Raw genomic sequence first — 22,865 nt, forward strand, 5'->3', positions numbered from 1 at the left:
GCTTGTTGGATAACATCTGGCTGAGATGCTGTGTACAGCTTCATTTGAACCCAAAACTACACCACCAATCTTTTTGGAACTTCTGAATATGTGCAGAGGGCTCTATTATCTCCATCACCACATGTTGAAAATTTAAAGAATTAAGGCCTTCTTCTATAGAACAATTTCTCCTTGAGATAGTGATGCGGTGGGCTTGTTTTTGCTGAGAATTGAAAGAACAAGGCCTTCTACAGAAGAAAGGATATCTGGGCAAGATAAAGGAAAGACCTGTAACTTCGTGATTTGTCTGTGGATCTGAGAGAAAAGGTTTAGAATTTACGGGATGGAAAATAAAATATTGGGCCAAGGGATTTAATGTTGACTGTGTATGTGAATGCAACTGTTATATATCCTTTCCCAAATTTGACCTGCTCTTATTCCCTTGCACGAAGACCTTGTTTAGTGTTACAGAAATTGTGCTTCATATTCTCAGCCTGGGGCATATGGAGGCCAGAAATGGAATCATTACCCTAAACTTGAATGTTTCAAGCCTGATAAAAATCTTCTTTTCATGTAATCCACTCATCCATGACTTTTTGGTGCCAAAAGCTTGTACACAATGATTGTGTTAACATTTTTTTTTGTTAATTTGTGCCTTCAAGGCACTGTTGATTCCTACTAACTGCCTGGACTAATCCCTGCTGCTTTCATGTCAAAAAACATATGTAGTACTAACAGCTTGCCTACTCATGATATTCTGCAGCCATCTCCCATCTGATCAACCTCCATATTAAAGGATTTAAAATTCCCACAATTCTCAGCAATGGCCATATTGCCTAAGAAATTCTGGGCATTCAAGTCACCATTTCTAGATAACTTCAGATTGAAGAAGACTAGACAAGGACTGTAAAGGCTACATTAGTCTGAGCTTGGGGTGCATTCACAGACAACCAGTTTTTTTCTTGACCATAATACAGAAACGCATTCCAATCTAATGAAGGTCCTACTGATCAGAATCAGTTTCATTTAGCTCTTTGAGCTAAGTCAAGGTTGGTTGGGTGCTGCATCTAACTCTGCTGGCATGGCTAGTGAATAAGCTTCAGCTATCTAAGTTCATACAACAGTCTAGGTCAGCGTTCCTCAACCTTGGCAACTTTAAGATATGTGGATTTCAACTGCCAGAATTTCCTAGTCGGTCATGGCAACCTAAGTTCTCAAGGTTGAGAAATATTGCTCTAAATTGAAACCCTGTAAAATCCCGTTATAACTTATCTGTGAACCCAGCAATAAAAACCACCACAACAAAGTGTATTTGTGGGGGTGTCCCCATTCAACCATTCATCATCATATGGTTTCCTGCTTTCTGCTGGGCAAAGAAATGTAGTTGGTATGAGTGCAGTCCTCCCACGCAAGTTGTTCTTTCTGTTCTGCCATGCAAGCCTCCTTTCTTCTTTGGGAATGCCCTATTGTGAGAAACCATCCACCCTCACCTCCAGATTCAATAAAATGAAAAGAGTCACATGATAAATGCTTTGAGCCCATGACCCCGAAAAAAAGAAAGAAGACTTAAAATCAGAGTTTTACACACACACACACACACACACACACACACACACACACACACACACACACACAAGACAAAGGCAAACTGCTATATACAAAAGCATTAATTTTATTCAGGTTATATATTTTTTTAAAAAAAGAGAGGGGAAAAAACTGGCTTTTGGTATGAAATGCATGCAAGGGCAATTGCAAAAAAATTAAAAACAACAGGTCTAAAAGGCCACATCCCCTTTCTTCATAAAATACTGTACAACATGTCACAGCTTCAAAAACATAGAGTAACCATTTCTGCCCCCACCCCACCCTGCCCTCCCACATCATCCTATTGAACAGGATAGGATCTCTGAGCAATTACAGGCTACTTGGGATGGTGTAATGGAGGGGAGAGGGCAACAACACCCAAAGGCATTAATCACAAACTACTTGAAAATAGGACATTGATTCAAAGCCTACTGTATCTACCTATACTGAATTCTTCTATCACAAATCAAGGATTCTCTTCAAAAGAAGAGCTGAAACATATGGGAATAAATCTATTTAGTGGTAACAGTGACAGAGAAAAGAATACTGATGGGCCAGAAATGTTGGGAAATTGTGGAGCAGGATGCTCTGTTCCCCATAGGGATGCTCATTATGCAGTTCTGTTGCTCTCGGGGAATCCACCAGTAATGAGCCTTCAGGATGGCAACTGCATCATCACAACAACGTGACTCTCTTAAACATAGTTCTTGCTGGGGTAATCGCTGCGGGGTTGAGAGACAGCAGCTGTGTACCGAGCACTGTAGTTGTTGCCCTCTTTCTTGGGGCAATTGCAGCACAGCAATCCTCCTCCGAGGATCATCAAAGCAGCCGCTGCCCAACCAAGGTAGAGGGACGAGCCCAGCTCTCTCTTCTGAGCCTCCACAATTAATGGACTGTAGAACTCCCGGATTATAGTATTGGCTGACCAACAGACTGGGATGAGGCAAAGGATTCCTGATGCCACAAAGATGGCCCCGGCAACAATGATGATGCGTGCCTTGGCGTCTTCGTCCTCCACACAGTTGGTGCATTTGGCACCCACGATGCCAACCATCAGGCCGAAGAGGGCCAGAAGCACGCTGATGACCATGAGAGCCCGGGCAGCTTGCATATCCTGAGGCAGAGCCAGCATGGAGTCATAGACCTTGCATTGCATCTGGCCAGTGCTCTGCACCACGCAGTTCATCCACAGCCCCTCCCAAGTGGTCTGGGCTGTCACAATGTTGGTACCAATGAAAGCCGTAACTTTCCACATAGGCAAGGCACAGGTGATGATGGCCCCAATCCAGCCCACTATAGACAGGGCCATGCCCATGATTTGAAAAGCAGCTGACACCATGATTCAAGGTAGGCAGTCCTGGAGAGAAATAACAATGTACCATGAAAATTTTGGTATGTACCAAAATGTACCATAAGAACAGTGCACCGGATCACTAAATTTTAACATTTGCCAAGGATGCAGCCTGAACTATCCATTGATTTCCCACCACTTTGAAACAGGAAACACATAAAGCCCTTAACAGGAGTCCAAAATGATATTATGCAAACAAACAAACAAACAAAAAACCCCAGGAAATTTCATTCAAATTTATTTTCAGGATGTAACTTACCTTCTTTGCATCTAGTGCAAGGATTGTTGCAAGGGTCCTTGGTGCTCTCTGAGCTTGCTTGTTTTCTTGCAGATGTCTCATTACCCTAACTAGGTAACATCATCAGTGCAAGGGTTGTGAGTTTTAGTTGCCCAGTCAGTGGCATTTTGATGTCACTGACTCTCCCATGCTACAAATGCTATTTGCAATCGCTGCCTCTTGCAGTTTGTTAACTGTTAGCCTCCATAAAAAGTGGCTCAGTTCTGCTGTAGGGACCAAGCTATGCTTCCTTTGCCACCTACAGTTTTCTCTATAGAGCATCTGATCTAGTAAAAAAATCCCAGATTTGCTGATGGATACTAATTTAGCTAGTGATTTAGAGGGGGATTATGCCAGATGATCCTGTAACATTACTGGGGCATAACTCATATTACTATATTTCCCAGGTCAAAGGACAGAATAATGCAAGTTGGCATGCATTCAACTGAGGATCCAGGACAAGTCCACAACTACTATGAACTAGAAGAGGTAAAACCAAAACTTTGTGTTCAGCAGGAGGACAGTTCCCCGTTTCTGCTAGAGAGAAACAAGGATTTGTAAAGCTTTTGAATCCTGTCTTTGGCTTCTAGACTTATTTGGCACAGTTCTAGAGGGCATGAGATTGGGCAAGCAGGCCTAAATCAACCAATGGAACAGCTTACATTTGGAAGTTGCGGGAGCTTCATCACTGGAGGGTCTCAAGAAGAGATTGGACTGTCATTTGTAAAAAATAGTGTAGGGTAGGGGTCTGCAATCAAATCTCAAAGAGCCATTTGGACCCGTTTGCCATTGAAAAGAAAACACCAGGAGCCACAAAATCTGGGTGGGCATGGCCAACTCTATGTCACTCCCATCCAGTCACATGACCCACCCTAGCCATGCCTATCCAGGTTTTGTGGTTCCTGGTGTTTTCTTTTCTGTGGGAAATGGGTCTCTCTCTTTCTGTCTTTTCTCTCTCTCTTGTCTCTCTCTCTCTCTCTCTCTTTCTCTTTATCTCTTCTCTCTGTGTTTCTTCTCTCTTTCTCTGTGTCTCTTCTTTCTCTTTCTTTCTCTCTTTCTCTGTGTCTTTTTATCTCTCTATCTCTCTTGTATCTTCTCTCTCTCTCTTTATTTCTTTGTGTCTCTTCTCTCTCTCTCTCTCTCTTTCTGTCTCTTCTCTCTTTCTCTGTCTCCCTTCTTTCTCTCTGTGTGTGTCTCTTCTCTCTGTGTGTCTCTTCTCTCTCTCTTTCCCCTGGGGGATGGTGGTGGGAATCTGACGTCTGAGGAGAGAGAGAGGGAGGGAGGGAGAAAGAACAGATGTGAAAGATCTGCTCTAAGAACCCTAAAAAAAACCCCAACAAGTGAGTGTATATTTGTAAAGCAGCCCCCTTCCCAGCCGTTCTGCATCCATGTGCAAGAGCAGGTTGCTGCAAGAATAGTGTTTAGGTATAAAAGACAGCTCTTCACCATTGAATCCCTCATATATCTGTCTGTCTGTCTGTGTGTGTGTGTGTGTGTGTGTGTGTGTGTGTGTGTGTGTGTGTGTGTGTGTTTGCACAAGAACAGACAGAATAATATAACTTGCCCATGCAGGTGCAAAGCCACTTATCTGGGACAAATCAGGCACGCAAACAATTCTTGTCTGCCTGGCATGGTCCAGTGGGCCAGGCACAGATAGGCCAGGCTTGGGAGATGGCCCCCACCCCACAAGTTCTGCCCCGCCATTCTCTCCCAACCCTCTTTGCTGGCGGCAACAGCAAATGTACCATGACAAAGGCGGAATCCTGCTTCCATGCAAAGGCAAGTGCAGGGGCACTTCACTCCCGCACTAATGCTCTGGCCATTGCCACTGCCATGACAGGGTGACAGCTCGTTCATCCCTCTGCCGCAACAGGGCAACAGGGAGCTGCAGCACAGGGATGAAAGAGCTGCACGCGGCTCTGGAGCTGCGGGTTGCCGACACCCGGTATTGGATCTCCTGCTTGGGCAAGGTAGTAGACTAGATGACTTCTAACTCTGTATCTGTATCTAATCTGTAAATCCAGGTTAAAAAAAAATCCTTGATCTAATCCAATAAAGCTTCTTTGTGGCAAACCTTTGAGAAGCCAGGATAGTGTTTCACAACCATGGCAACTTTAAGATAGGTGGATCATCTCTCAGGATTCCCCAGGCAGCAACATGCTGGTGGTGGTGGTAGAATAATTCTTGGAGTTGAAGTCCACCTAGCTTGAAATTGCTAAGGTTGAAAAACATTGCTCTAGACAAACATAATAAAGACAGTTAATCTAAACTTCAGACAAACAAAAAGGTAATGATGAGGTCATAAGAGCCAACCATCGTGGAAGTTACAGAGCCCATTGTGCTGATGTTACAGACTACCTCTTGCAGAGCCGGTTTTCCCTAGCCAACCCTTCCCCCCCCCCTCCCGTAGTAAGGATTAGTTGTGTGCTTATTTCCCAAGCAAACTAAGAATCTCTCACTCATCCCATTGCTTGCCCATTACAGGGTTTAAATATTAGGGGGAGTGGAAGGCAGCATTTATTCTCCAAATTCCAGACTGCTTTTTCTTCCCATGGAATAGGACATCTAAAACAAATAAGGAACTGGAGAGTTCTTTCCTTGCTCTTTGGAGATTAACTCTAGATCCAGTCACTTCTATTAAAAGCTGGATAGCTGGTAGGCATTTTGCAAGCCTGGAAAATAATAGTTGATAAACTTTTCTGTGGCAACCGAACCATTAAAGGAATTTTTCTCAGCATTAGTATAAGTAATCCCACAAAATGCCCTTGAGAGAAGAACCATTGCTAGTTCACAAGGACTTCTTATATGTAAAAGATCTCACCATGCAGTTTTGGGCACCTTTGACTTAAGAAAAGATGTTAAGTTAGAGGAGGCAAAGTTGGAATATCCAGAAGCTGCATTCGACCCCCAAGTTCTTAGGTGTGCATGTGTTTTATAATGGTTGTGTGTTTATTTATGCTAATTGTGTTATTGGGACTTGGAGGTAGTTAAGCCATGTATAGTATGCCACCTGGAGCCACTTGGATTGCAAGTTAAATAAATAGTCTTAGCCACATAAAGCCACAATGGTATTTGCAAACCGTGGACTGGAAAGTCCCAGTTTCAAGTCCTCCCAGCTCAGCATGGGAATTCACTAGGTCACTCAATCACTCAGCCCAACTTACCTCACTGGGTTGTTGTTATGGAAAAAATTGGAGGAGGCTACACTATGCATAATGTTGCTTGAGCTCCCAAAGGTAAGGAGGGATATGAGTAGTGATGTGCGAAGAAATGTATAACAATTGGCTCAGTGGGCTCCATTGCCACCATTAGGCGGCAAATGCTTATATATATATGCTTATATATTGTAGTTATTTCATGCTTATGCTTATATATACTGTTGTGACAAAATCAATCAATCAATCAATCAATCAATCAGTCAATCACCAAATAGCTGACTCGTACTTTAGGCATTGTGGCTCAGAATTCCTGCTCTCAAAATTCCTGAATATTTAACAGTCGCTTCCTGTGGCCCTGTGCAAGCTGGCTCCAGTGCATAAGTCGATTCAAAAATAAATCTAACAATGATGGAGTTTAATGGGATTTGAACTTATTTTTCCCAGTTAAAGGGCAACATTTTAACCATTATCAGTTAAAGCTTAGACATTTCACTGTAAGACTGTAACCTGCAAAATTTGTAGAATTGATCACATGCCATTCAAAGCCATTGTTCTACCATTCTTTGAGCAGATCCTGTCTTCCAATTCAACAATTTGCCTCTTTAATTTGCAAATGAATCTGTAATTGCATCCTAGCCACAAATACTGCTTTTTAAATTCTCCTACCACCCAGCCAAGCCAAAAATTTAAATCAGGTTTATAATTCTCCTTCAGAGATGCAGAATAAATCAGAATCTGTTACTTCAGATGCAATTGCAAATTAAAATGTTTTTAAAAGTCAGATCATGAAAGATACATGTGAATACAAGGGTTTCCATCACAGTATCATTCTCATTTCTCTGAATTTGCATTATGTTCTACAGCTGATGATTTAAAAAGCTAATTTTGTCATTTTGCCAAGTATCTGTTAAATTCTTCAAGGCTATGCTCACACTTTCTCTATGAATCATACTGCCTCAGAATCATGTCCAAATTACCAAATAGCTATAAGTGTACTTTCAAGAATTTATATTCTCTGTGGCAATGTGACCCATCTCCTGATTTTCAAAACATCCTGCTTGATTAATTCTTTTGGAAAAGTAAAATATATTTTGCATAAGTCTTATTCATTTTCTTTTGCTAATTTTGATTAAGCTTAGTAGTTATTTTTGATGTTTTTGCCAGTCTTTCAAGTTTACCCACCACATGCCTTTTTCTTGGCCAAGAATTGGTTTCCAGTGACCTTCCTACAATAGAGCTCAAAAAGAGTGACTGGCCCAAAGTCACACAATTAGTTTCACTCCTATGGGAGAATTAGAACTCAGGTTTTCCTCCTCCTGGTCCAGCATCTTTATTAATTGTAATTCTTTAGCTATAAAAATTACAAAATTCTAGACCTTGGTCAATTTTAATTCAGAAAGGAATGTTTTTTTCCCCCACTGCAGTATTAGGATCTTAAATTATATAGTTCATGGGTTTGCTACAAATGGAGATTTGAGATATGATATTTGGATATTTTAATATCATCACTGACCAAGTGGGAAATAGTAATTAACACTTGCTGCAATTGTTAACAAAAGAAAATGGAAAGATCACTAGGTTTATACACAAATTGTGACTTCTTTGAAATTTTATGATATAAATCACCATGGGAGAGGTCATACGTGATAGCAACAGCAATAGCACTTAGACTTATATACTGCTTCACGGTGCTTTACAGCCTTCTCTAAGTGGTTTTACAGAGTCAGCATGTTGCCTCCAACAATCTGGGTCCTTATTTTACCAACCTCGTAAGGATGGAAGACTGAGTCAAGCTTGAGCCTGGTGAGAATCAAACTGCTGACAACCAGCAGAAAGCAGAAGTAGCCTGCAAGACTCCATTCTAACCACTGCACCACCACGACTCAAAGGAATAGGAAGCCAAACAAACTTGGAGTCATTTATTTAAATGGGCAGGGAAAGTAGTCGGGAGGCTGGATTTTTCTTTTTCCAGAAGGAGAAAAAAAATTGTTTTTTGTTTTTTTTAAATGATTTTGTTTTTTGTTTTTTTTAATGATGTTGACATTTGACTCAGGAAAATCAGCCTCAACCTGACTCAGCCTAAAGGTGGAGGCGTAAAAAAGTGGTTTGGCTTCAAATACAAGGTTTACCCAAATTCATCACTCGAACAATTGTTCCAAGGCCAGCTCAGGCACTTGGTTTTCCCCCCCTTTTTTATCTCATCTTGAGTAGGAGCTTTTCAACTCTTCCTCCAATTAGTCATGTACCTAGAATATAAATGGCTCTTGGGCAATTAGCTTCTTTCCTCCTTTGATTGCAACAGGTCAAAGATAGTTTCATTGTAAGCTGTCTCAGTAGTTGTATCATCTCTTGCCCTCAGGGCTGTATGGGAGTCATCTGGAGTTGATTGGCAACAGTAAGCAAAGGAAATAACAGGTATCTGTTAACTGTTGACCTGGCTAGTAGACAGGAGATACATACCCAGCCAGGGACTTTTCTTTCTTAAAAATAATCAGTCCTGCTTAAGTTTGGCCCTTGACTTCTAAACTCATCCCTCAACCTTAAAACTTCTTTCGTCCAGTGTTCTCATATACATAATTGACCTGGTTTGGGCATAATGTACTGTGTGAGCTCAAACATTGGCTAAACATGTTCTGTGAATCTAAACTGGGGTTTATTCAAAAACCAATGTTAAACAAAGCAAGGCTTAGCCCAATGTATGAACCCAGTCTCTCATCAATCCTAGGCAAATTGTGCTACAGCGGTCTCACATTTTAATTTCTCACGTAGAATATGAATTTTCAGAGAATAATTCCTCTAGCCAAGCATTTTCAAGGTGTGTTTGGTATAACTCTTAAGATGAGCTGGCTGATGATGTTTGTTGCTGAACATTTTAACATGGCATTAAGTGAAGGAAAACCTGATTAAGGCTGAGCCTATTCTCAAAACCCTTTTGTACTGCACCTCCATATTCGCTGTTGTTGAGTTTTGTTTTGCTTTTGACATCAGTATCAAGTTGTCACAGCTGAGGGATGTAGATAGAGAAAAAAAGAGATCCTGCAAGCCAAAAGCCCTTCCCTATGCTACTGTGCAAGAAAGACCCACCCATTTTTTTAAAAAAAACAATACACCAAGACAAATAATATTAGATGAAAGCCATGCTTTGGATGAACTTTCTAGGATTAAGGGTGAATAACAAGCAAATTCTTCCTGGTAATCTATGCAAATGACACCTCTAGAAAAGTATGGCCCAAGTATCCAAAATTAATAGTACCAGGAGTGGACCATTGGAGACTTTTATTTGACTTTAAAGCAGCCATATTGTATCTGTATTTAGTACATTTTTCATATGCTTAGAATAAAAAAATTGCAGGAGCTAGTGTCTTAGAAGCTCCACATCCCCATCCAAGGAAAGAAAACCTGGGACTGAAACACTTTCCAAATATAAAATATAAGACCAACTACAAAATATAGTTCTCATACTTCGTTTGGCAGTAAAATTAATTTCAGGTGAGATGGACAGAACAGAAAAAAAAAAGATTTAGGCTGGAAAACAAAAATAACTAACTCCACCTTAAAATGTCTACCTTTTTTTTTCTTTTACAAAACTGACCACTCCACCCAAAAAAACCCATCTCCTGCAGGATGAGGACAAATGTACATGTTTAAACAAGGCTTTGGATAAGATATCCTTGAACCTTGAAATGTTAAAACTAACAAATGTCTACAAATATTCTCTATTGGCAACAAATTTCTACAATGTCAATTTCATTTGTTGTATCCCCTTATGGCAGGCTATTTGCAATGTCTAATTAAAGCAAAACTACTTTTTTTTTGTTTTGTTTGAGTGATTGTCCCAATTGTTTTCTTTGTTCCAAGACTTTCAACCCGCAGGCAGGACAAACAGTACCCCAAGATCAGGTTGCCCCAAATCAATGGGCGGAATGACTTTTTTTTTTTTTAAGGAATGACCCTTGGGTTTTAATTATTTTTCTTGGACACTGAGATTGGAAATGGACACCTAGGGGCTCTGTGAAGTGAATGATTTCCGCTGCTGTCTTTTATCATTTTTATAGAGCCCTTGACAAAGATTTGCAATTAGGCTACTTTATCAATGAAAATCACTGGTGCGGTTAAAACAGGGTGGCTTTTTTTTTAAATGAAGTATAGGAGGAAAAGAACACAAATGGATTGTCTTGTTGAAAGCTCATGCTCCCACTGAAGTCTTTAGTCCCTGGGTAAAAAGACCTATAACATTGCTTGTTTTGTTTCAGTGATACTGCTATCTACCAGACCAGCATTTCTCAATCTTGGTGGCTTAAAGATATATGGACTTAAACTCCAAAATTCATGGCTGGCTGGGGAATTCTAAAAGTTGAAGTCCACACAGCATCAAACCACCAAGGTTGAGAAACACTGTACTAGACGGTATCTTACACCTCATCAGAAGTGGTGGTGGTGGTGAAGAGTTTTCCTCCAATTTCTGCATTCTTTAGTCTGATTGTAACATTATCTAAAATGTTTATAGACCTCCATGTACGTAAGCAATCCTTAAAATCTGTAAAATAATATAAGCCGGAGAGGAGTTTCTTATATATTAAGACATCATCAAGTTTTCTCTCTGGTCAAGCTCAGCTTGGTGACAGTGTATGCATATGGGCAATGATAAAAGTTATTTGCCTCAATTTTCTTCCAGGAATTTTTCTCTTTACTCAACAGCCCCATCTAAGTCCTAAGCAGAGTTAACACTGCTGCTTAACTTCCAAGAACAGCTGAAGTCCACTATGGGCTGTATCTGTTTGGGCTGTTTATATACTGAAGCGGTTCCTTCTAGTGATCATATATTTGTGTATTCATGCACAGGTAGTCTTCAACTTACAATCATTTGAAGTTATGACAGTGCTGAGAATTTACTTACAACTGGTCCTCACACTTATGACCATCCCAGTGTAACCCATAATCATGTCATTGCCATTTGTAACTTACCTGGGGGCTTCTGACACATAAAGTCAATTGGGGAATGCCAGATTTGCTTAACGGCTGCAAAAAATGGTAGCGAAATTGGTTGCAACTCACTTAACAAATGCATCACCTAGCAATGGAAGTTCTGGTTCCAGCTGTGGTTTTAAGTGGAGGACTACCTGCATTTGTGGGGTTGTCTCTATATAACTGATCTTTTTGATTGTTTTATCTGCTGTGTGTTTATGTGCATTTCACGTTTCTGAATTTTGTAAGCTTCTTGGCAAACTAAACTCCTTAATTCTAATCCCAGCTGTGGAAAGTAAATGTGTTTGGACAGAAAAGATAGACAGGCATTACCAATCTTCCCGCTTTCCTCTCTCCCTAGGCTGAAAAACACCAGTCTTCCTCCAGTTAGGTTGCAATTTCTTCCAATCGTTGTGGGAGAAGAGCCATGTTAGACCATGGTAGCACAAAGTCAGGAATCTGGAAGCACTTTTTTTTTTTTTGACTAACACTTGGTTAAGAAGCACAAGCTTTCATGAAGCCCATGAAGTTTCTTCCAGAGACTTTTTCCAAGAGGGAAAATGAGAGAAATATATTGTAAAGCAGGCAAGCAGACATCAAGTTATAGAGTTCAAAATAGTTCCCTGTTTTTAATCTGAGAACAGACTGAATGCTGTCTACCCAGAAGATGACAGCTTCCCCACTGGCTGTGTTCCCACAACATGCTTACACCCAGAGTTAACTGAACAACAATTTATTCAATTAATCTCATTTCTGGATTCATGAACTGTGCCATGAACTAATCACAATTTGGGTTTCAATTTGCACAACATACTGTTTTACAAATTGGTTGGCTAACTTGTGCCTCAATGTGTCATGTCAACACAACAACTGCTTTTGCCACTGTATTCTATTTATACCTGACCTTGTCTTTGGGAGCTCAGTGTACACAAAATACACAGGTATTTTTCTCCCTTAACAATAACTCTATGTGGTAAATTCGTAAGCCAGTTAGCTATACTGGTTATTCAGTGCTTAGTATTTAAATGGAACCATGGACCAAGCCCAGTCTCTTAATCACTGTTTCATATTGTCTCTCAAGTTCAGGAGGTCAACTTAGTAGTTAATGCAAAATTCAATTAAGGCTACGAGATTGTATCATTTTACATTATGGTGGCAGGATCAGTTCCACGTCATCTTTTTTTGTTTGTTAAGTAGAATGGCATCCCGTTCTACTTCTCCAATCTATGAGCAAGGTCAATTGTTTAAAAATTCAAAAGACAAATTCAGAAGTAAAATAGGATGCTATTCGTCGGTTAAAGCTCATTGAACAGATTAAGCCATCTCACTTAGTCTTAACTAATCTGGTTAGAACAGCCAGTAATATCATCTCTGTAACCATTGTTTGTAACAAAGAGAAATGGTCACCATCTTTTGTTCAAGAAGAAAGTCTAGTTCAGTTAGGAGGGGTTATGTTATTTCTGATGGGAAGAACTTTACTGCTATACAGAGGCACTGGAATTAAATTAGGGTTCTGACTGGAGGCGGGATGGCTATTCAGACAGGAGTGTCATTGCTTAAAGCTACAGGTGTATAGGAATTCACCTGTTGCAATACTTCTGTATAACACTTAATATAAGATCTTATGCCTGGCTTTTCTTAATCCCAGCTAACACCATTTCTAGGAAACAGAGAAACTGCAAAACAGAAAGAGTTTTGTTAATCTAGATGAAACCTTAATATATCTTACTAGTCCATGCAAGATATGATATATGCTAGATAAATAACTGCAAAACAGAACTCGGGTTTCTTCTTTAGGACTCTGAAATATTTCAGAAGAATCAAAGCATTTGTTCTCTAGTGGTTTAGAATAGATTTTTTTTTAAATTGGCCAAGTGTGATTGGACACACAAGGAATTTGTCTTGGTGCATATGCTCTTAGTGTACATAAAAGAAAAGATATGTTCATCAAGAATTCTAAGGTACAACACTTAATGGTAGTCATAGAGTACAAATACTTTGCATTTACTTCGTATTTGTATTATATTTACTTTGTATTCTTCCCCAACTTGTCTCAGAAAGAGGTTCACTTTCTGAAACCATCTCTACAGTCCATTTCAAACAGGCACAGTTGCAAGATGCACTTAGCCAGAATTCAGTTTACGCAATTAAATCCATTTAAAAAATAAATAACCTGACATAGTTTTTTACAACAGGTTGTGCAAATACAGTTCCCTGAAAAACGGGCTCCAACATGAGTCTGGAAGCTCAGAAGATTAAATCTCTGGTCCCGGTGACCCATCCAAATTCGATCTTGCATCATTATCCTGGGACACGTATATCTGCCTCATTTGTGCAAATACAAACCGGTAGGGATTGACCCTGACCTTTGTTTTTCCCGATTTATTGAGAATAAGTTATTTATTGCCAGTGCCTGTTTGTCCTTGTGTGGTGGAGGAAATACTCAAAATTTCATCCTTAGCTTTAGGCATCCTTTTCTTGGGGGGGGGGGAGGGAGGAAATAATTATTTACAGAGAGTTAAGGGTACCTTCACCAACCGTCACCCAGATCTCATTAGTTCATCTACCCAACTCTCAAGGCAAAAGGGACACGCGGTCATCGAGCGGCTACGCTCCAGAGAACAAAGGTTCCCCCCCCCAGTGATTCACGCATGATTTCGGGCGGGGCTCAGGTGGGGGCGACGACAAGAGGGCGGGGACGCCCTGCGGGCTTTTTCCTTGCCCTTCAACCGAAACTCGCCTCCCTCCCCCCATCTTTAGGGCGAAAGGGTTTTTTTTCTACAAAACTAGCGCGCGCCATCAAAACTTCAGGGCGCCACCCAACCCTCGTCCTGATCAAGAAAGGGAAAGACGGCCGTCCCTTTCATGGGGGAAAGAGAAGACCGCGGTGAGCCAGGGTTTTACGAAATTGCCCACCGCACGATCCTCCATACACCTGTCGTTTCTTAGTCCTAAGGAAAGGAAAGGAAAGGAAAGGAAATTATCCTCCTCCTCCTCTTTCTTCTACTTCTACCTTGCATTATTCCCGCTTTATGGCAGGATCTAAGGAAAGAGAAAAGAAAAGAAACTCAAGGACAGGAAGGGGTGGGGGGAAGAGAGAAAATATTCAGGATCTATTGTCCGAAACCCGCCAGTTGAGATTAAAATCCTTTAGAAGGAAGAACACTTAAATTTCAGTTCCCGAATATCGGCGGCTGCATGTTTTTTTCGGGATACTTTGAATATTGCTAGCCGCCCAGAGCCATGAATTAGAGATGGGAGGCAATATAAACCCAATAGACATATGAAGTAAATAAATAAAGATTAACGATGACCGTATTCAATACAGCTGGTTAGAACTTGGGGTTAAGTCCCCCTCCCGCATAGTACATTTGGGATAAGTAGAAACAACCCCGATTCCATTAGGCATCGGCGCGCCTGAGCGCTGCCTGACTCAAAACAGCAGGTTGTCCCAAGCGCTCGGCTAGTAACACGAGGCTCTTCTGAGCTGGAGCAGAAAACAGGTGTCGGGTTCGAGTCTCCCTCGTCTCCTCTTAAGATTGGGGACACAAGAAAGGTGTCTTGGCGCCACTTCTACACACACCAAACACTGCCCCTGATCCACAAGTTTTCAACGCTGATAAAACCCAGCTTTCATATCGCTAAATGATCGCCACCATTGCAACATACAAATGTGAGCATTTAAATATATATACAGTGTGTATATATATATATATACTCTTTCTGTGTGTGTATGCATGTATTCCGCTCATATCATAAAAGCCAAGTGTTCCGTCTCCCTCTTCGAGATCCGACTCTTACCTGTTCAGTTAAAGATAAAGTTTCAAGTTCGTTTCTACAGCCGGACAGGACTCTGCAAAGGATAAATGCACGCACCTTTCTATATGGGGCTGGCTATATACCCCTCTCGTTCCCCTCATCCCTCCCCAAACCACACCCCTCCCATCCCGTGAAGACGTCACCGACAGGTGAAACTGGCGACTTGGGACAGGAAGCGAGAGGAGAAACAAGACCCCAATGCGAACGAGGGAGGCGGGTGGGTGGGGATATCGGCTGTTTGGATGCAACATGCTTGGACTAGTATTGCGGTTCCTCACGTTGACTGGGGTGAAAGGACGAATCCCGGGCTTCAGCGGGGCTTGCCAAAACCTCGCAGGACGAGATTAAGAGGGATAAGTGACTAGTCAGTAGGGACGTTTCTAAGAACTAGTTTCGCGCTGAATCAGAACGTCCTCTGTTTTCTTTGCAGGAAAACAACGAGTATCTTTATTTATAAGACGAGGTTAAGCAAGCCACGTACTAGGTTTATATGGCCACTCTGAAACCAAGATCTTCTGATGATTTTCATTTGGGGTTTGGAGTGCTCCTCTTCCTTTGAGATGACTTCTGCTGCTTATTTGTGTCTGTCTGTCTGCCTGCCTTCCCACCCAACCACCCACTTTTTCATCCACCCATCCATCCACCCATCCAACCACCCATCTCTCATCCATCATAAAATCAGAAGTCTAGCCACACCTTTTCCAATTAGCAAATGTTAATAAAAGGTATAGGTTTTCATGAATTGAAGCTCACAATACTTATAGCTCTTGATGAACTTTATTAGCCGGAAAAGGTGCCATAGGAACTTCCTGATTTAAAAAAATAATAATTTTTTTTTGTCACCTAATGCTCTCCTACTCATTCCATAAATGGCACTTGGGACTTTGTCCTGTTATTTCACTAATTTATTTGCAAAGCTTTCTGTCTTTTTCAGCTACAAAGAGACCTTCCGTCAGAGGACCTTGGATTGAGTTTTGGTAAACTGCCTTCTATACCTGATGAGAGAAGGACCTCTGCCCCCACAACCAAGGCTTCAGATTAGGGCTCCTGGATGTTCAGACAAGCAAGTCACTGTTCCAGCCTCAGTTTCTCCAGTCTGCGGTATGAATGTACTAGTATTGTTCTGTTTTACAGGATGGTTGTGGGAGAAAAGAAGTCGCTTGATCGTGCAGATAGAACATTTAGAAAGAAGTACTGTGGGAAAGGAAAGATTCAGTTTGACATAGTAGTTGTCAGGATATAAAGATCGGGAGACTGAATTCAAGTTCTGCCTTAAGTACAAAGCCAGTGGGATGACTTTGGCCCAGTCAATCTCTCAGATTTAGGAAGAAACCAGTTGTTTTTTTTTAAAAAAAAAAGCCTTGCAAAGAAAACCCCAAAACCTGCAGGGACTTGTCTAGGCAGTTGCCCGGACTCAAAAACTAACTTGAAGGCTCCACCACCTCCCTCCCAGAAATGTCCCTATATTACTACTATTGCCATATTTCAGGTTAACTGATGACACAGAAAAGATTTGGAATTCAGCAGTTCTGGTGCTTTCTGTCCTCTTCATGTTCTCAGAGGAACTGTTATTCAGACATGGTAGGATCAACTCTATGGATTTGGGTTTCAAATTAACTCTCTAAAGTAACAATGTTTGAGGGTGAAGGTTTGTTCTCCAAGCTTGTTGGCTGATTTCCAAACATTTCTTTACCAGGCCAGGTAACATCTTCAGCAGAGTTTAGGGGATGTTAGTGTTCTTCTGCTTATGAGGGCTTCAGGTGTGGGTGTATCAAGTGAGGGTCTTGTGATAGATCAGGTTATATTCATCACCATTGCAGTAACAATCTTTTTATGAGCGTCATTAGTTCCAGACTTACCCTAAGACAAAACAGGACAGTTTTTCTACAAAACTAGCGCGCGCCATCAAAACTTCAGGGCGCCACCCAACCTCGTCCTGATCAAGAAAGGAAAGACGGCCGTCCCTTTCATGGGGGAAAGAGAAGACCGCGGTGAGCCAGGGTTTTACGAAATTGCCCACCGCACGATCCTCCATACACCTGTCGTTTCTTAGTCCTAAGGAAAGGAAAGGAAAGGAAAGGAAATTATCCTCCTCCTCCTCTTTCTTCTACTTCTACCTTGCATTATTCCCGCTTTATGGCAGGATCTAAGGAAAGAGAAAAGAAACTCAAGGACAGGAAGGTGGGGAAGAGAAAATATTCAGGATCTATTGTCCGAAACCCGCCAGTAGAGATTAAAATCCTTTAGAAGGAAGAACACTTAAATTTCAGTTCCCGAATATCGGCGGCTGCATGTTTTTTTCGGGATACTTTGAATATTGCTAGCCGCCCAGAGCCATGAATTAGAGATGGGAGGCAATATAAACCCAATAGACATATGAAGTAAATAAATAAAGATTAACGATGACCGTATTCAATACAGCTGGTTAGAACTTGGGGTTAAGTCCCCCTCCCGCATAGTACATTTGGGATAAGTAGAAACAACCCCGATTCCATTAGGCATCGGCGCGCCTGAGCGCTGCCTGACTCAAAACAGCAGGTTGTCCCAAGCGCTCGGCTAGTAACACGAGGCTCTTCTGAGCTGGAGCAGAAAACAGGTGTCGGGTTCGAGTCTCCCTCGTCTCCTCTTAAGATTGGGGACACAAGAAAGGTGTCTTGGCGCCACTTCTACACACACCAAACACTGCCCCTGATCCACAAGTTTTCAACGCTGATAAAACCCAGCTTTCATATCGCTAAATGATCGCCACCATTGCAACATACAAATGTGAGCATTTAAATATATACAGTGTGTATATATATATATATACTCTTTCTGTGTGTGTATGCATGTATTCCGCTCATATCATAAAAGCCAAGTGTTCCGTCTCCCTCTTCGAGATCCGACTCTTACCTGTTCAGTTAAAGATAAAGTTTCAAGTTCGTTTCTACAGCCGGACAGGACTCTGCAAAGGATAAATGCACGCACCTTTCTATATGGGGCTGGCTATATACCCCTCTCGTTCCCCTCATCCCTCCCCAAACCACACCCCTCCCCATCCCGTGAAGACGTCACCGACAGGTGAAACTGGCGACTTGGGACAGGAAGCGAGAGGAGAAACAAGACCCCAATAAAGGAAAACAGGAGACAGCAACACAAGCAATAAATCTTACTTTAAAATTTCAGAGGTTTATTTCATGAGCAATTTTGAACACGAACAGCCATCATAACACAACTTATATCAATAACCCATTGCAATGAGGTCCACTGACATAGCTAAGTCCAGCAAGGAGTAGCTATGGCCAGAGGCTCTGAACTCAACCCAAGACATTATTTTTATACTTTTCTACACGCAACTCATTTCCTTGTTCTGTCTTACTGACAGACAAGTCTCCAAATACACCCGTGTACATCTCAAACCTCTATCCATCGGCTACTTTCAGTTCCCTATTTCTCACAGTTTCAACGTTCTGATTCCAAATATATCTCAAAACCACGTACTTTGCAAAATCACATTTCACAGCAACAGCTCAGCAGGATTACAAATAGTTCCTATACACCTTGAAATCTTTTTATCTAAACTTTGGTTCATGTAGCTTTTTTTAGGGCCTGCTATCCTTCTGAGACTTATGGACTCTGGTAGTCCAATAGACTATTTGTCCATTTATCACACTCCTTTGAGATGACTTCTGCTGCTTATTTGTGTCTGTCTGTCTGCCTGCCTTCCCACCCAACCACCCACTTTTCATCCACCCATCCATCCATCCATCCAACCACCCATCTCTCATCCATCATAAAATCAGAAGTCTAGCCACACCTTTTCCAATTAGCAAATGTTAATAAAAGGTATAGGTTTTCATGAATTGAAGCTCACAATACTTATAGCTCTTGATGAACTTTATTAGCCGGAAAAGGTGCCATAGGAACTTCCTGATTTAAAAAAATAATAATTTTTTTTGGTCACCTAATGCTCTCCTACTCATTCCATAAATGGCACTTGGGACTTTGTCCTGTTATTTCACTAATTTATTTGCAAAGCTTTCTGTCTTTTTCAGCTACAAAGAGACCTTCCGTCAGAGGACCTTGGATTGAGTTTTGGTAAACTGCCTTCTATACCTGATGAGAGAAGGACCTCTGCCCCACAACCAAGGCTTCAGATTAGGGCTCCTGGATGTTCAGACAAGCAAGTCACTGTTCCAGCCTCAGTTTCTCCAGTCTGTGGTATGAATGTACTAGTATTGTTCTGTTTTACAGGATGGTTGTGGGAGAAAAGAAGTCGCTTGATCGTGCAGATAGAACATTTAGAAAGAAGTACTGTGGGAAAGGAAAGATTCAGTTTGACATAGTAGTTGTCAGGATATAAAGATCGGGAGACTGAATTCAAGTTCTGCCTTAAGTACAAAGCCAGTGGGATGACTTTGGCCCAGTCAATCTCTCTCAGATTTAGGAAGAAACCAGTTGTTGTTTTTTAAAAAAAAAGGCTTGCAAAGAAAACCCCAAAACCTGCAGGGACTTGTCTAGGCAGTTGCCCGGACTCAAAAACTAACTTGAAGGCTCCACCACCTCCCTCCCAGAAATGTCCCTATATTACTACTATTGCCATATTTCAGGTTAACTGATGACACAGAAAAGATTTGGAATTCAGCAGTTCTGGTGCTTTCTGTCCTCTTCATTTCTCAGAGGAACTGTTATTCAGACATGGTAGGATCAACTCTATGGATTTGGGTTTCAAATTAACTCTCTAAAGTAACAATGTTTGAGGGTGAAGGTTTGTTCTCCGAGCTTGTTGGCTGATTTCCAAACATTTCTTTACCAGGCCAGGTAACATCTTCAGCAGAGTTTAGGGGATGTTAGTGTTCTTCTGCTTATAAGGGCTTCAGGTGTGGGTGTATCAAGTGAGGGTCTTGTGATAGATCAGGTTATATTCATCATCATTGCAGTAACAATCTTTTTATGAGCGTCATTAGTTCCAGACTTACCCTAAGACAAAACAGGACAGTTTTTTCTACTGTCAGATACAAGTAGTCCTTAACTTACGACCATAACTGAGTCCAACATTCCCATTGTTAAGGGAGACATTTGTTAAGTGAGATATGTCCCATTTTATGACTTTTCTTGCCACAGTTGGTAAGTGAATCATTCCAGTTGATAATTTAGTTCAGGAGTCTCCAGCCTTGGCAACTTTAAGACTTGTGTACTTTAACTCCCAGAATTGTGAGTTGACGTCCACAAGTCTCAACTATGTGAGTTGAAGTCCACAAGTCCACAAGTCTTAAAATTGCCAAGGTTGGAGACCCCTGATTTAGTTAGTAACCCGGTTGTTAAATGATTCTCCAGATTCTCCATTGACTTTGCTTGTGAGAAGGTCAAAAAAGGTGATCCCTTGACTGTGGGACACAGCAACGGTTGTAAGTATGAACCAGTTGCTGAGCATCTGAATTTTTCAGTGCCATAGTGACTTTGAACGGTCACTAAACAAATTGTTGTAAGTCGAAGTCCACCTGTCCAGGGATCAGGAATAATAAATTGGGGGAAAAAGCAAAGTAGCCTGTCTTGTGCCCACTAAATTTGCCCGCTAAGGTAGCCGGCTGATTTCTCATGGGCATCCTACTTGCAATGTCTAAGTAAAATTTGACGGTTGGAATCAACCTTTATGCATGAACTGGGTGGATGGGTGCTTTGTTTTTGCTTCAGGCAGCCAAATATCTTGTGCAGGTCGTGTGTGTGTGTGTGTGTGTGTGTTTGTGTCTGTGTGGGTTGAAGTATGAAGGTGTAAGTGAATGGTGAGTGTCAGTAACTCCTCCCTCCCATTGGTATGCCATTATCCGTGGGTTTGCACAAAGGAATGCAACCCCTGGAATAAAAGAAGTTTCCTTCCTACTCCTCTTCTATAAAAATAACCTCTGCGAAACCAGACAAAAATCCATCTGATCCACAGCATCTATGGCCAATCAAGGTCAGTGGTTTCTAGAAGACAAGTGCTTAGAGGTTCGCTACCTCCAAACAAGGAGTTTTCCTTTGAGTAGCTGGAAGCAAACACCCCTCCCCCCCTTTAAAAGGCATTAAAGCAGGTAAAACCTTCATTTGAGGCCACAGAGTTTGAAAATAAGAGAACAGTCCTAAAGATGTGTCCCCAGCAGTTTGCTCTTTTGAACTGCAAAGGGACTTCATTCTTCAAGTGTGCTTAGGAACACAAAGAAGAGTTAGCTTGGAGACCACTGGAGATCTACATTCCTGAGTTTCTGGGACAACAAGGAAGTGAACAAGAAGGTTGGGGGCTGGGAGCCCAAATCCCTTTTGGGGAGGAACAAACAAGGGATCTAAAAGCTATATGCACCAAGCACTTGGTGACCCAAATGCTTTTGAGCATACGCGAAGCTCCTTTTTCTTTACTTGGGTGTGACATTAGGTATCCCTCCTGTTATCAAAAGACCCCAATAAAGGAAAATAGGAGACAGCAACACAAGCAATAAATCTTACTTTAAAATTTCAGAGGTTTATTTCATGAGCAATTTTGAACACGAACAGCCATCATAACACAACTTATATCAATAACCCATTGCAATGAGGTCCACTGACATAGCTAAGTCCAGCAAGGAGTAGCTATGGCCAGAGGCTCTGAACTCAACCCAAGACATTATTTTTATACTTTTCTACACGCAACTCATTTCCTTGTTCTGTCTTACTGACAGACAAGTCTCCAAGTACACCCGTGTACATCTCAAACCTCTATCCATCGGCTACTTTCAGTTCCCTATTTCTCACAGTTTCAACGTTCTGATTCCAAATATATCTCAAAACCACGTACTTTGCAAAATCACATTTCACAGCAACAGCTCAGCAGGATTACAAATAGTTCCTATACACCTTGAAATCTTTTTATCTAAACTTTGGTTCATGTAGCTTTTTTTAGGGCCTGCTATCCTTCTGAGACTTATGGACTCTGGTAGTCCAATAGGCTATTTGTCCATTTATCACACTCCTTTGAGATGAGACTAAGGACTTTAGAGGTACAAATTGGGATTGTGTTTCCTCATTCGGCTGAACCACAACATGGTTTGTTCGGCTTTAGCATGGAATGAATGCGCAAATCCTGCCTTAGTGTTACGTTGATTCAACACTGGATCCTTTATTTATTAATTTGGTATTTGTGATAAGCTTAAGTTAGATAAAGGTAGCACTGTGGCTCAGGATGCAAGCCAGTGTGTCAGTTTCTTTGGGTTAGATATCTGAAGAACAAGAAAGCGTGTATATATGTGTGCACATACATACATAAGAGCATGCATGCATACATAGGAGTTGAATAACCCCCTGGTGGGTGTGAAACTGCCTCTTTTTGGGGCATGACAATGAATGTTGCAAATGTATATAGCTACTGGTAAGAGATCCGGTCCTTTCATTTCTGGGATGGGAAAAGGGAGGAGGAGGAGGAGGACGGGAGGAACAGAAAAGTGGAAGCTGTTCAGAGAATAAGCTGTGGGATGTCTGGTGGTTTAACAACAGCATCCTAAAGAAAATCAACAAAGGGAGATTTCCTAACACCTACAGTATGTTTGGCCAATAGTAAAAACCAACTAAAGTTCCTCACAATAGCTAAATAACTTGCAATTTTTCCATAGTTCACCATCAAGAGTAATGAAAGATGACACGAGGTTATGTTCTTTTGTAATATTTTGTTAGTCCTAAATCATTCAATGCCTTAACTCTACACTTAATTTTTCTCACAAATAGGATTTTGCTACAAAAACTTGCT

General features: G+C 41.3%; 1 protein-coding gene across 2 annotated transcripts; it reads right to left on the minus strand.

Moving 5' to 3' along the window:
* Positions 1-1,654: 1,654 nt before the first annotated feature.
* Positions 1,655-15,226, minus strand: LOC131198684 (claudin-4-like). 2 transcript variants are annotated; one of them, XM_058183589.1, is made up of 3 exons: positions 15,116-15,226; positions 3,174-4,450; positions 1,655-2,920 (listed from the first exon to the last, which is right to left on the minus strand). In XM_058183589.1, the coding sequence occupies exon 3, from the start codon at positions 2,900-2,902 to the stop codon at positions 2,258-2,260; it is 645 nt and encodes a 214-aa protein (XP_058039572.1). In that variant the 5' UTR covers positions 2,903-2,920; positions 3,174-4,450; positions 15,116-15,226; the 3' UTR covers positions 1,655-2,257. The 2 variants fall into 2 exon arrangements, with proteins under 2 accessions (XP_058039572.1, XP_058039571.1); XM_058183588.1 differs by lacking the exon at positions 3,174-4,450 and having other exon boundaries at positions 15,116-15,176.
* Between the last annotated feature and the right edge of the window lie 7,639 nt (positions 15,227-22,865).

Source organism: Ahaetulla prasina, chromosome 4 (genome assembly GCF_028640845.1).
Source record: "Ahaetulla prasina isolate Xishuangbanna chromosome 4, ASM2864084v1, whole genome shotgun sequence".
NCBI lineage: Eukaryota > Metazoa > Chordata > Lepidosauria > Squamata > Colubridae > Ahaetulla > Ahaetulla prasina.

Excerpts from the sequence above, each read along its gene's own strand:
- LOC131198684 (XM_058183589.1), bottom strand. The coding sequence starts at position 2,902 with ATGGTGTCAGCTGCTTTTCAAATCATGGGCATGGCCCTGTCTATAGTG.